This window comes from Prionailurus bengalensis, chromosome A3 (genome assembly GCF_016509475.1).
Source record: "Prionailurus bengalensis isolate Pbe53 chromosome A3, Fcat_Pben_1.1_paternal_pri, whole genome shotgun sequence".
NCBI lineage: Eukaryota > Metazoa > Chordata > Mammalia > Carnivora > Felidae > Prionailurus > Prionailurus bengalensis.
The window spans coordinates 120276457-120290430 of NC_057354.1; the positions used below are offsets into that span (position 1 = coordinate 120276457).

Here is a 13974-nt window from a genome sequence, read left to right on the forward strand (position 1 = left end):
TATATTTAAAGTGTACAACCTGATGATTTGATATATATGTGTACCTTGTGAGATGATTTCCACACACAATCATGTGTGATAGAAAACACATCTATCATCTCACAGTTACCTTTTTTTGTGGTAGTTTAAGATCTACTCTTTTACCAAATTTCAAATATACAGTACACTACAGTATTATCAACTGCACTTACCATCGTGTACGTTTGGTCCCCAGATTGTTCATCTAATAACTGAAAGTTTGTATCCTTTGATTACTATCTTCCCATTTCCCCTACGTCCTAGCTGCTGGAAACCACCATTCCACTCTGCTTCTGTGGTGAATTTGACTTTTTTTTGTATTACTAGATTCCACATATGAGTGAGATCATGGTATTTGTTTTTCTTTGCCTGGCTTGGTGCACTTTGTGCACTGATTTTTTTAAATTGGGTAGGGTGAAACTCCCGAGTAGGGTGATTAGGGTCCACTGAAGATGAAATGTGTTGGCATAAATATACCTAGTGGATTTCTCTGACCACAGGATGAGATACAGGAAGATGTGGGTGCAGAGTCTGAGATCATGGTATCATAGAATTTTATTTGTGCATTCACATGGACAAAGATTTTGGCAGTCGAAATGGGAAAAAGGGGTGGATATGAGATATCATGAGGAAGGAAATGGCAGGGTTTGAAATCAGAGTTAGTATGTGAAGGGAATAATACAGAGGTGTTGGTTATCTCTCGATTATGAGGCTAAGAAAAGGCAAAGTGCCAGGAGTGTGAGTGGAAGGAAGTTAAAGCGATGTGCTTACATTCATGTAAGTGTTGATTTTCAAGGTTATGTCAGGAGCACAAGGGCATACAATCAGGTATGGCAGTAGGATTAGATATTTGTTCATTGTGGAACTGTTGAAGTCAGAATTAGAGAGCTTCAGTTATTAGTATCCATGGAGCAGTGGATGGACTTACCTATCAGTAAGGCTTAGGGAAATCATTTATAATAATCTTAGTTTATATGTACCCTATACATTTGGATTTTATGTAATCTGAATTGTTGTTGGCCTGGTTAAAGTGAAAAGACTTACTGTTTTAAACGGTTTGAGTTCCCCCAGAAGCTGCCTCAGACAAGGATTTGAGTGCAAGTATTTTATTTTGAAGATTATCCCAGGAAATACCAGTAGGGGACCATGAAGCGAGATAGGGAAGGGAAGTTTTGCAAGTAAAGGATTTGTTATCAAGCAAGTTACAGCTGCAAGTAACTATCTGGAGCTTTCCCACTGGAGAACTCTAGGAGCCAGTATAAAACGTCCTCAGAATTATCCCTCTTGAGGGGGCGAGGTAGGTGGAATATCTACAGTCACTGGTTAGGACTGTTTCCAGAGGGTGGTAAGTCTGTAATATTTCAAGGTTGGCATGCAGGGAATAAAATGGACTTCAGAGGTCAGAGGAGGCCATCAATTTGTTGTTTATGTTGTTTTGTTTTTGAAGCAAATGCTGTCAGTCTAGTAGACAGAATTGGCAAAGGTTAGGAGATATGGGGAAGGGTATGGATATGCCTCTTTATACTCTGCCTTGTGGTTCTAGCATCTCCAATTCATTTCCTATAGGTCATCAATCGCTGTCACTCCGAGGCTTAAATGAGCCAATCTAGCAGTACATTAGGACTGGGTCCAGCTGTCCTTTTTGGAGCATTAAATCCAGTGTCATGGGGGAGTGCGCCTATATAACAGTTTCTTCACCAACCTTATACTTGGTCCCCAAGTTCAGCTCTCAAAATCCATTCCCAGGTATGTTCTCCCAGGTTCCACCAGTACATATTATCAGGTCCAGTAGCTGTTTTGGTGAATCACCTCTTCACCTTTGGTGAATCATCCAAAGCAAGGACAGTACCTCCCTGTTCCCATGATGCCAAGACTTGACCCTAGTTGTTAGCCTAGAATCAGTGAATCAGTGAAGCCTAGAATCAGTGAAGGGACAGATCCTGAGAAGTGTCAGCATCTTTTGAGGCATGTATCTCAGATGAGGCCTTTCATGGTCTTCAGGCAGAGGAGACTGCCATCTTGTAGCAAGGGCAAGGGAGCCACTTCTTCCAGCCCAGAGGGTTCAGGAGAATCTTGACTGGAGTGTCAATTCAATATTTTTAATAATTTACCTCCTTTCATAATCAGAATTTGGGCCTGCTTTTTAGCACAATCTGCCTTCTAGTTGTAGAGGCTGAGGGTTCCTTAAAATGCTGCTGTGGGGTCTTTGGGCTGTCTTACCATACTTTGAGTTGATACCTGTATGATTTAGCCCTTGACGTTTTCTTTCTTCTGTGCATCAATGCTACTGAGCAGAAACTCAGCCAATTTCATTGTCTTTAAGATTCTTGATACCCCTATATCTCTCAGATGCTAAAGCTATTGCATAACCTAGTCATCTTTTACCTGTATCTCTTCCTAGCTCCACCACATCAAGAATCTTAGTAATATTGATGCAACAGTTCGCCAGGGGTTCTCAACAAGCCACTTACTACCAGCACTGGGAACCTTGTTGTCTGGTTGGCAAGTGATCCACTTACAGAATACAGAAGGACCTGTTATACCAGGATCAAATTGGTCTTGTTTGAGTTACCCTAGAAGCAAATGCTGATATAAAGACTCAAGTGCAAGTATTTTTTGTTTGTTTTGTTTTTTGTTGTTGTTTTTTGGTTTTTGGTTTTTTTTTTTAGGTGATCTTAGAAGATACCAACAGAGTGGAGAAGTCAGAGAAGAGAAAGCAGCTAGTAAAGGGTCTCTTATCAGGCATTGTGAGTCAGCAAACTTAATTCCAAAGAGGAACTTAGGAAGCCAGTGGAAAACATTGTTTTTTGATGCGTAAAGGAGCTGGAGTGTTTATATATTAACTTCCATCAGTGAGAGGGCTCCTCCAGGAATGTTATTTCCCTGGGACTTCTGGACTGCCCTGCAAATGTCAAAGCAGTCTTCAATGGCCAGAAAAACCCTCAGGCAAAGAAATGCAGATGTTGGCAACTGGAAGCTGATCAGTTCTACATGAAAGTAGTAGTATAGGTGAAGGAGTAAAGGCAGGGTATCAACAGGGTCTTCTACACTCTTGAGTCAACAAATAATGTCAACGTCATGGCTAATGTTGAGTAACAACCTCTTCTTGCACATTGGCTTGGTTTTGAGAATTTTTTCATATACTTTTATATATAATCCTGTGTCTGAAATGTGATTAGCTTGTCTTTTCATTTCTTACCAGTTTCTTTTTTTTTTTTTTTTTTAAATTTTTTTTTTCAACGTTTTTTATTATTTTTTTTGGGACAGAGAGAGACAGCATGAACGGGGAAGGGGCAGAGAGAGAGGGAGACACAGAATCGGAAACAGGCTCCAGGCTCCGAATACCAGTTTCTTACATAGAACAAAAGTGTTTAATTTTGGTGATGTTCAATTTGTCTTTTTTTTTTTTTTTACAGCTTGTACGTTTAGTGTGATGTACTAGACCATGAAGACTTTATCCTCTGTTTTCTTCTAAAAGTTTTATACTTTTATATTTTACATTTATTTTCCATTTAGAATTATTTTTTGTGTATGGTGTGAGGTATAGGTCAAGGTTCATCATTTTGGCATATAGATAAGCAGTGTATTGAACACCAAGTTTGTTCTTCATTGAATTTCTTTTGCACTTAAAAAAAAAAAAATCAAATGGCCTTTCTAGTACTGTGTTGTCTTGATTTCTGTGGCTTTTCTTTTTTCCCAAATTCTTAAAATTTGGGAGTGTAATCCTGCAACTTTTTTCTTCCTTTCCAAAATTGTCTTGTCCTTTTTGCCTAGTCATATAAAATTTAGAATTGTCTATGTTTATAAAAACTTCTGCTGGGATTTTGATTAGACTGTCTGGTTAGATGGTATGTCTTCCTGTTTGTTTAGGTCTTTAAAAAATTTCTTGTATCACTCTTTTGAGTTCCAGTATACAGATCCTTTACTATACATATTTTGTTAGTGTATACCTAAGCATCTTATTTTTTGTTAGAGATATCGTAAATGCTGTTTTCAAAGTATTCAATATCTAGTTGTGCAGTGCTAGTAATCAGAACTGTGGTTGATTTTTGTGTTTTGATCTTGTGTCCTGCAACAGTGTTAGACTCACTTTTTAGTTCTAGGAGCTTTTTTTGTATATTCCTTTGGAATTTCTACAGAGATAATCATGTTGTCTGCAAGTAGGGATAATTTTATTTCTTCCTTTCCAATCTGTTTGCCTTTTATTTCTTATCACTAGCTAAGACATCCTGTATAGTGTTTAATGGAAGTGGTAAGAATGGGTAACCTTGTCTTGGTCCCAATCTTAGGAGGAAAGCATTTAGTTTTCTACCATTAAGTGTGACTTTGGCTATAAGTTTTCTCTAGATGCCCTGTAGGTAGAGAGAGGTTTTATTTCTAGTTTGAGTAGAGTTTATCATCAGGAATGGACATTGTATTTTGTGAAATGCTGTTTCTGCATCTGATATAAACATGTGGTTTTTTTCCTTTAGATTGTTAATATGTTGGATTATGTTGATTAGTTTTCAAATGTTGAACTGGTCTTGCATTCCTGGGATAAACTCCTGTTGCTTCCAAGGTTTTTATATATTGCTTGATTCAATTTATAATACTTTGTGGAGGATTGTGCTTGTTGATGAGGGTTTTTGTGTCTGTGTTCATGAGAGATATTTATTTTTGTATTGTCTTTGTCTATTTTGGGTATCAGGATATTGCTGGCTTTTTAAGATGAATCAAAAGATGTTCTTTTATATTTTCTGGTAGCAATTGTGTGAAATTGGTGTTATTTCTTTTAACATCTTTTCTATTGCTATTCCTTCATTTGCAATATTTTGTAATTATTTTCCCCTCCTTTCTGAAGAACTTTCTTTAGCAGTTATTTTAGAGCACGTCTGCTGGCTACAAATTCTCTTAGCTTTCTTTAATTTCTGAAGGATAATGTTCTCTCAATATAGAATTCTGGGTCGACAGTGTTTTTTTTCCCCAGCACTTTAAAAGCCTTGGTCTACCATCTGCGGACTTCCATAGTTTCTGATGAGAAATCTGTAGTAATTCATATCATTGTTCCTCTCAGACAGGAGCTGGCAGACTGTGGTCTGTGGGCGGACTATTTTCTAAATTAAATTTTAACAAACCACACCCACTTGTCTACATATTGTCTATGGCTACTTTCACACTGCAGTAGCAATGGTGAGTAGTTGTAACAGAGACCACATGGCCTGCAAACCTAAAATATTTATGGTTTGGCCCTTCAAGAAAAAAGTGGCTGATCCCTGCCCTATGGGTAAAATGTTTTTGGTTTTTTTTTAAGTTAAAAAAAATTTTTTTTTTTTTTTTTTTTTTTTTTAAATTTTTTTTTTTAACATTTATTTATTTTTGAGACAGAGAGAGACAGAGCATGAACGGGGGAGGGGCAGAGAGAGAGGGAGACACAGAATCGGAAGCAGGCTCCAGGCTCTGAGCCATCAGCCCAGAGCCCGACGCGGGGCTCGAACTCACGGACCGTGAGATCGTGACCTGAGCTGAAGTCGGACGCTCAACCGACTGAGCCACCCAGGCGCCCCCAAAAAAAATTTTTTTTTAATGTTTATTGATTTTTGAGAGAGAGAGTTCGAACAGGGGAGGGGCAGAGAGAGAGGCAGACATAGAATCCAAAGCAGGCTCCAGGCTCTGAGCAGTCGGCACAGAGGCCAACACGGGGCTCAAACTCACAGACTGAGATCATGACCTGAGCTGAAGTCAGACACTTAACCGACTGAGCCACTCAGGGGTCCCCTTTTTTTTTAAGTTTTTTAAAAAAAGTTTATTTATTTATTTTGAGAGAGAGAGATCTGTGGGATCATGACCTGAGCCCAAACCACGAATTGAACACTTAACTGACTGAGCCACCCAGGGACCCCAGTAAAATTTTCTTTTACTCTGACTTCTTTTAAGAATTTTTCTTTTTAATTTTCTTTTTAATTTTTTAAATTTTACATCCAAATTAGTTAGCATATAGTGCAACAATGATTTCAGGAGTAGATTCCTTAGTGCCCCTTACCCATTTAGCCCATCCCCCCTCCCATAACCCCTCCCGTAACCCCCTGTTCTCCATATTTATGAGTCTCTTCTGTTTTGTCCCCCTCCCTGTTTTTATATTATTTTTGTTTCCCTTCCCTTATGTTCATCTGTTATATCTCTTAAAGCCCTCCTATGAGTGAAGTCATATGATTTTTGTCTTTCTCTGACTGACTAATTTCACTTAGCATAACACCCTCCAGTTCCATCCACGTAGTCGCAAATGGCAAGATTTAATTCTTTTTGATTGCTGAGTAATACTCTATTGTATATATATACCACATCTTCTTTATCCATTCATCCATCAATGGACATTTGGGCTCTTTCCATACTTTGGCTATCGTTGATAGTGCTGCCATAAATATGGGGGTGCATGTGTCCCTTCGAAACACCGCACCTGTATCCCGTGGATAAATGCCTAGTAGTGCAATTGCTGCGTCGTAGGGTAGTTCTAGTTTTAGTTTTTTGAGGAACCTCCATATTATTTTCCAGAGTGGCTGCACCAGCTTGCATTCCCAAAGAATTTTTCTTTGTCATGACCTCAGTTTGTGGGATCAAGCCCTGTGTTGGGCTGTGTGCTGGCAACTCAGAGCCTGCTTGGGATTCTCTCTCCCCCTCTCTGCTCCTCTCCCGCTCATGTATATATGTGTGCATGCTCTCTCTCAAAATAAATAAACTTAAACTTTTTTAAAAAGAATTTGTCTTTTAGCAATTTGATTATGATGTGATCAGTATAATGAGTTTCTTTGACTTTAACTTGTTTGCTCAGTTTCTTGAATTTGTAGGTATGTCTTTCACTGAACTTGCCAAGTTTTCAGCTATTATGTCTTCATGTATTGTTGAGCACCATATCACCACACTGTTTTTCTCCTTCTGGGATTCTGAGTACATGAGGAATGTTGGATCTTTTTTGTCCACCAAGTTCCTGAGGCTTTATTCCTTTTTTTTTTTTTTTTTTAAGAAATCTCTCTCTTTCTCTCTCTTTCTGATGTTCAGATTGGATAATTTCTGTTTGATGTATCTTAAAGTTTACAGACTCTTTCCTTTCTCTTCATTCTACTGTTGAGTTCATCCAGTGAGCACCTCCTCTCCCCAGTGAGTTTATATTTCAGTTCTAACATTTCCATTTGGTTCCTTTCCTATCTTTTGTTTCTCTACTGACACGTAAGATTTTAACTGACGTTTCTGGGGCGCCTGGGTGGCTCAGTTGGTTGAGCATCTGACTTTGGCTCAGGTCATGATCTCACCGATTGTGAGTTGGAGCCCCACGTCGGGCTTTGTGCTGACAGCTCAGAGCCTGGAGCCTACTTCTGAGTCTGTGTCCCTCTCTTGCTCTGGCCTTCTCCCACTCTCTGTCTCTGTCTCTCTCAAGAATAAATAAAACATTAAAAAAAAAAGATTTTAACTCATGTTTCAAGAGTGTATGTGATTGCCAATTGGAGCATTTTTATAATCACTGCTTTAAAGTCTGTCAGGTTACTACCAACTGCGTCATTTCGTCAGTGGCATCTATTGATTGTTTTTCCCCTTGTGAGTTAAGATTGCCTTGGTTGTTTGTTTGCCAAATAGTTTTGTATTGTTTCCTGGACATACTGAACATTATATTGTTAGACTTTGGGTCTTCTTTAAATTTTATAGAGAATGTTGGTATTTTTATGTTAGCATTGTAGTTTGGTGGACATCCAGATGATCCAGAATATATTTATATTAATTTTTTCAAGATTAACTTGGAAAAAAAGATACAATTTAGAAGATTGTCATGAAGAATTTAGAGATCTCCAGGAATTCTTATACCCAGCTTTGAAAAAAAGTGATGTAGAGAAATAGCAAAAGTAGAAAAAGGATTTAATAAATGAGATGTGTTATAAAGGATATTATGATATTCTCTTTTAATCTGTGTTTAGCATTTAAGATTTGTTATTACCTCTTCACAGGCCAAGATTGAGGAAGAGGCAGTAAACTTTTAAGTAACTTTCTTTCTTAGTAATTACAGGCTATGGGTATCAACTTCTGTTTTTTTACTGTAGGACTTAGATTTCATTTAATATTTGCTGTTTCTAGTTGCTTTTTCTTTTGGCTTTCTTTCCGTTTAAAATTCTGTTCTCTTGGGGGTAAATTGTTAAGTAACCAACATGTGTGTTGAAGAGTACTTTGTAACATATCAATGATCTAAAACGGTCAGTCTTAATTATCAAAACATTAGTTGTAGGATGTTAAGGATTGCATTTACATTTTAAATTTTCTTTAGGATACTATTTATAATTATACTTTGCTGGGCACCTTGTCTTAATGGATATGTAATTTGTGTAGCCATCATTTAATTTGTTATTCTAACATATTTGAGAGTATGTTATGTAAATAACAGCTTAATTTTGCTTAAGGAAATTGTTAGGCTTACGCTCTTTGTCTAGATATTTTTTCTTCACAGAATAAGGCAAAATGCAGCGGAAATTATCAGAGATTTTGCATCACTAGGGTCTGTGCAATACACTGTTGGTTTTTTTTTAGCTTTTTAGGTGTAGAGATTTGGCAATATGCATCTAAAAGCAACAGTTATGTAAGAAGTTTAGTGAAAGGGTTAGGATTTCATCTACCACTTCTGTTTGTGTGCCCTCAAGCAAGTTAGTGTTCTTTGCAGGCTGTTTCCTAATTTATAAAATGGGTATAATAAGAATGATAACCAGTATCTAGGGTTGTTGGGAGGATTAAATGAGGTAATGCATGGAAAGAGTTTTAACAGAGTGACAGCCTATGTCTGTCAACCTAAACTATTATCATGTGATAAAAACTTACCTTTAGGAGCTCTTTGAGTTTGGGGATAAATACCTTTTTGTTTAATATTGTTCAATATAAAATAGAATATTTTATTTATATCTTTTATGTATAAGCTAGTAACTTCTTATGTTCTTTATTTTAGCTTTTCATTATAATTATTTGCTAAGTTATACTTAGTAACATGTTTATCTTTGTAAAACAGTAGGGATGTGGGAAACTGTCTCAGCTAATCCAGGACTCTGCAGAGAAAATAATCAAGGTTAGAAATAAGACATAGCTCCATATTTTCAGCACAGGAAGCAAATGTATGTGCTCATTTAATTATTAACTTTGTAATTATTTTAGAAGCTGCCAGATAAATAAAAGGACAGTTATTTGTCTTTTTCTGTATCAGGCTTCCACTTTGTTTTTACTGATGCTGTCTTAAATGTGCACATACAACTTGGTTTTTGGGACCTCTTCATAATAGAATGATAAGCTCTTGGTTGAACTGTCAAATTACAGTGGTCTATTGTATCTTTTTTTGTCTCTAGGATGATTGAGGAAAGTGGGAACAAGCGGAAGACCATGGCAGAGAAGAGGCAGCTGTTCATAGAAATGCGTGAGTCTTGAGTGCTTCTGGAGCCCTTGTTTGTATGTGTGGGGATGCCTTTTTTTTTTTTTTTTTTTTCTGATCAAGTCACATCTTTAATCCTTAGCACATTCCAAGCTTTAGAAAAGGGAAAAAAGGGAGTTGAAGAATCATGGAGTTGAAGGACCTCAAGTCAGTGCATATATTGTAATTGAGTTGACTTGAATTGCTTTCTTTCTTTTTTTACATATTTATTTATTTAAATTTTTTTTTTTCAACGTTTATTTATTTTTGGGACAGAGAGAGACAGAGCATGAACGGGGGAGGGGCAGAGAGAGAGGGAGACACAGAATCGGAAACAGGCTCCAGGCTCTGAGCCATCAGCCCAGAGCCTGACGCGGGGCTCGAACTCCCGGACCGTGAGATCGTGACCTGGCTGAAGTCAGACGCTTAACCGACTGCGCCACCCAGGCGCCCCACATATTTATTTATTTAAATATCTACAGCCAACATGGGGCTTGACCTCATAAACTGGAGATCAGGAGTTGCATGTTCTTCTGACCGAGCTGGCCAGGTGCCCTGACTTGAATTACTTTCTTAAGTAAGATCATGAATACTAAGGCAGAAATGTTACCTAGGATATCTATGAGTTTAGGGCACACCAGTCAGTTTATTTATTTATTTATTTTTAAGATTTTATTTTTAGGTAATCTCTATACCCAAGCTGGGGCTCAAACTCATGACCCTGAGATAAGAGTCACATGCTCTACTGACTGAGCCAGCCAGGTGTCCCAAGGCACACCAGTCAATTTAGACCTCTTGTTGTAACTCCATTGTTACCATGAGCTTGCAGGTGGTGATAAATAATTAATACATTATATAAATTAAGTTACACTGGATACAGATTCTGAGCTATAGAGGACTAAGTGTTAAAACTTAGAGCTATAGGAATAATTAAAAGTACAAACGTATAGTTTGGTATATTACTTTACGGTACGGTTTTAAATCTTGTTAAAAAATTATATTCTTCTATAAAACTCAAAGAGAAAGGTGGCCGAGAGAGGTGGGTCATTTCCCAGTATTTGAATGATTAGTTTGGTCTCCGATTACTTGTCTATGTGACCTTGACTCGTGCATTCATACTTGGTGGACCACAAATTCCTTTGCCATGAAATAGGGTTATTGGTCTGTACCAGTGTTCATGATTGCTTTTAAAAGCATTGTACTCTTTTTAAAAAATGAGATCTTACAAGGACCCTCAACACGAGAGTGTCATAGAATTGGTACTGCTTGGTTGAAGAGGGGAGGCAGGAGCCCTGCCTGAGATAGCCCCTGAGATACTTGTAGAATTCTAGAATTCTGCATATCCCAGAGTAAAAATCAGTAGATAAAGTCTCAGAAGCCTCTTTCAACAAGCAAGATATTTTAAATCTTTAGAGTCTTAGTAACGGGAGGCAGAGTTTGACTTAACTGAGATCTATGTTGTCCTGTCAAGCATAAGCTAGAGAAGTATTGAAGATGTCAGAGAAGAAATTTGTGGCATTGGGTGGGCAGTCAGTCCGGGCGATCTTTAAGGAGTTCTGTAGTTTTGAGTCTCTAATTGCTAGTCATCCAAGCCAGACACCCTGCAGTCACTTCCCTCCACCTCACCTTCCACCTCCAAAGAAATCACAAAGTGCTGTTGAGTTTTACCTCTTACGGGACTCCTGAATTTCTCATGCCTTAGTGGCTTTAAATCCAGGCTCTGCTGTGAGACTATCCGTGTTTGGATCTCGGCTCCCTCATTTTCTGGCTGTATAATCTTAGGTGAGTTACTTAATCTCTGTGCTGCTACACTTGTCTTGTCCATAAAATGGGAGTGGTATCTATTTCATAGAATTATTGTCAAGATTAAATGAGACAACGTCAGGCCTTTAACATGGACACAGAATAGTAGGTATTTAATGTGATTAGCTGTGTTTAATATTTTTATCATTGTTACTTTTCTGAACTAAAAGCAATCTGTTTCGGATCCCTTCTTCCAGTGTCAACCCCTTCCAATCTGTGATCTGTGATGCTGCCAGTTGAACTGCAAAAATCTGTGTTACTTCCTTCATAAATCCCTTCAGTTGCTCCTCATCGCTTTCCCAAGAAAGTCCAAGCTCCTGGGCATGCCCGGCAAGGCTCTCCTGGCCTCTTTTTCCCTCCGTTCATAGGTTCCCGGTTTCCATCATACACCATGGGTGTCACTGCCTGGTCATACTGAATTGGCTTTTCCCACATCGATCATATGTTTGATGTCTCTGTGCTTTTGCTCATGCTGTTCGGCTCACCTTCATCTGACTCGTTGTTCCTGTTTGCTGTTCAAGGCTCAGCATAGGGGTCATCTTTTCTATTTAATTTTTAACACATTTATTGAGGATCTATTATGTTCTAGGAATTGTTCTAAGTGCTAGGGTTAAGGTGAGAACAAAACGTAGTGCCTGACTATCCTCATATTGCTTACACTTTGGCAAGGGGGAAACAGACAAAATAAGGAATCCAAAGAAATAAACGATAATTCCTGATATTAAGAAGTACCGGCCTGGGAGTTGGGGTGATGCCTGGGTAGCTCAGTTGGTTAAGCATCTGACTTTGGCTCAGGTTATGAGTTTGAGTTCTGCATTGGGTGAGCTCAAGCCCCACTTCGGGTTAGCTCTGGTTCTCTCTTTTTCCCTCTTTTTCTGCCCCTTGTGGGATTCTCTCTCCTCTCCCTCTCTCTCTCTCTCTCTCTCTCTCTCTCTCTCTCTCTCTTTCTCTCTCTGCTCCTCACTCACTTGCACCCTCTCTCTCTCTCAAAAAAAAAAAAAAAAGAAGAAGAGGAAGTGGGGAGGGTGGGGGGTGGTGCCTTGGTGACTTGGTTGAGTGTCTGACTTTGGCTCAGGTCATGATCTCGCAATTTGTGGTGTTGAGCCCCGCATTGGGTTCTCTGCTGTCATTGCAAGCCTGCTTTGGATCCTCTGTCCTCCCTTTTTCTGCCCTCCCCACTCACATGCACTCTCTCTCAAAAATAAATAAACATTAAAAAAATAAAAAAGAAGTGCCTGGGGTGGCTTCAGGAAACAAACATGGGCATGTGAGAGAGTACAGTGACGGTCGATATTTGGAATAGAAATTGGGTGTTCTGTGAAGAACTGGGTTTACTGCTTAGTGAATATTATTCTGATACATGAGCCCTGGATAAATTACTATTCTCTGTAACAAACTCAAGGATTTGGACAGTTTGGGAGATGTTTGGTATGGCTTCTTGTCTCTCCTGTTTTTTCACGCAAAGAATTGCATTGGTGGCAGTGATATCTGGCCTACTCTCTCATTTCCTACTCCCCCCAAATCTCCAGTATTATTCCCTTCTATGGATGCAGAAATCATCTTTTGCCAGCCTTATCATACAGTTCTACCCTCTAGGTTTTGGGTTGATTTCATGTCAAGTTTGAATCCAGTGATCTTTCTCCACTCTTTTATTACTCTCAATGGGTAATTAATAGATTTTTACTTAAAAGAGACTTAAAAATTTTTTTAATGTTTATTTTTGAGAGACAGAGAAAGCATGAGCAGGGGAGGTCAGAGAGAAAGGGAGACACAGAATCTGAAACAGGCTCCAGGCTCTGAGCTGTCAGCACAGAGCCTGATGCAGGGCTCGAACCCAAACAACCACGAGATCATGACCTAAGCTGAAGTCGGACGCTTAACTGACTGAGCCATCCAGGCGCCCCGAGACTTCACTTTTTTCGAGCAGTTTTAGGTTCACAGTAAAATTAAGAGGCGGGCACAGAGAGTTCCCATCTATTCCCTGTCTCGACACATGTACAGCCTCCCGCATTATCGACATCCCCCACGAGAGGGTACATTCATTAAAACTGATGGGCCTGTGTTGACAAATTGTAAAACCCAAAGTTCATAGTTTACGTGAGGGTCCATTCTGGATGTTGTACATTCTATGGGATTATATTATTTTTAAACGAAGACAGTTTTAATTCTTGTTTTTGAAATTCTTATACCTCTTTTTTATTACCTACCTACTCATTAGGACCTCTGATATAAGAACAGGAAGAACAGGACGGATAGCAGCCACCCTTGTCTTGTTTCATACTTTAATGGGGATACATGTAGTATTTCACTGTTAAAATGATATTTGTTGCAGGTTTTGTACCCTTTATCAGGTTAAGGAACTATTTCTAGGTTCTAATTTACCGAGAGTTATTACTATTATTTTCTTTATTCTATATATTTATTTATTATTTCTTTAAATTATGAACGAGTATTGAATTTTATCAGATGTTTCCTGCTTCTCTTGAGATGAATGTATTTCTCTTTTATTCTGTAAATATAGTGCTAGGGCTAGCTATCTTTTCCTTTCAGGGTCAGAAAGTGAGTATTTTAGGATATGGAGGCCATATAATGAGTTCTCTCTAACAGCGACTGAACTCTGCTATTATAGCATGAAAGCAGTCATAATAATTTAATAATTTAGATAGGTTGTATTTTTTTATGTTGTGTGGCTTTATTATTATACCATTGTTATATTTTTCTATAATCTTCTTAAGCTTTTCTGTTTT

General features: G+C 38.4%; 1 protein-coding gene across 16 annotated transcripts in view; it reads left to right on the top strand.

The window, feature by feature from the left end:
• DTNB (dystrobrevin beta) overlaps nucleotides 1-13974 on the top strand; it is a 243457-nt gene that overhangs the window by 18087 nt on the left and 211396 nt on the right. For all 16 annotated transcript variants that reach the window (XR_006301093.1, XR_006301094.1, XR_006301095.1 and 13 more), the window contains exon 2: nucleotides 9363-9430. Coding sequence is in view for 13 of the 16 variants with exons in the window: in XM_043604374.1 (XP_043460309.1) it covers nucleotides 9364-9430 (67 nt within the window). In the remaining 3 variants the exon portion in view is untranslated. The remainder of the gene's footprint in view (nucleotides 1-9362; nucleotides 9431-13974) is intronic.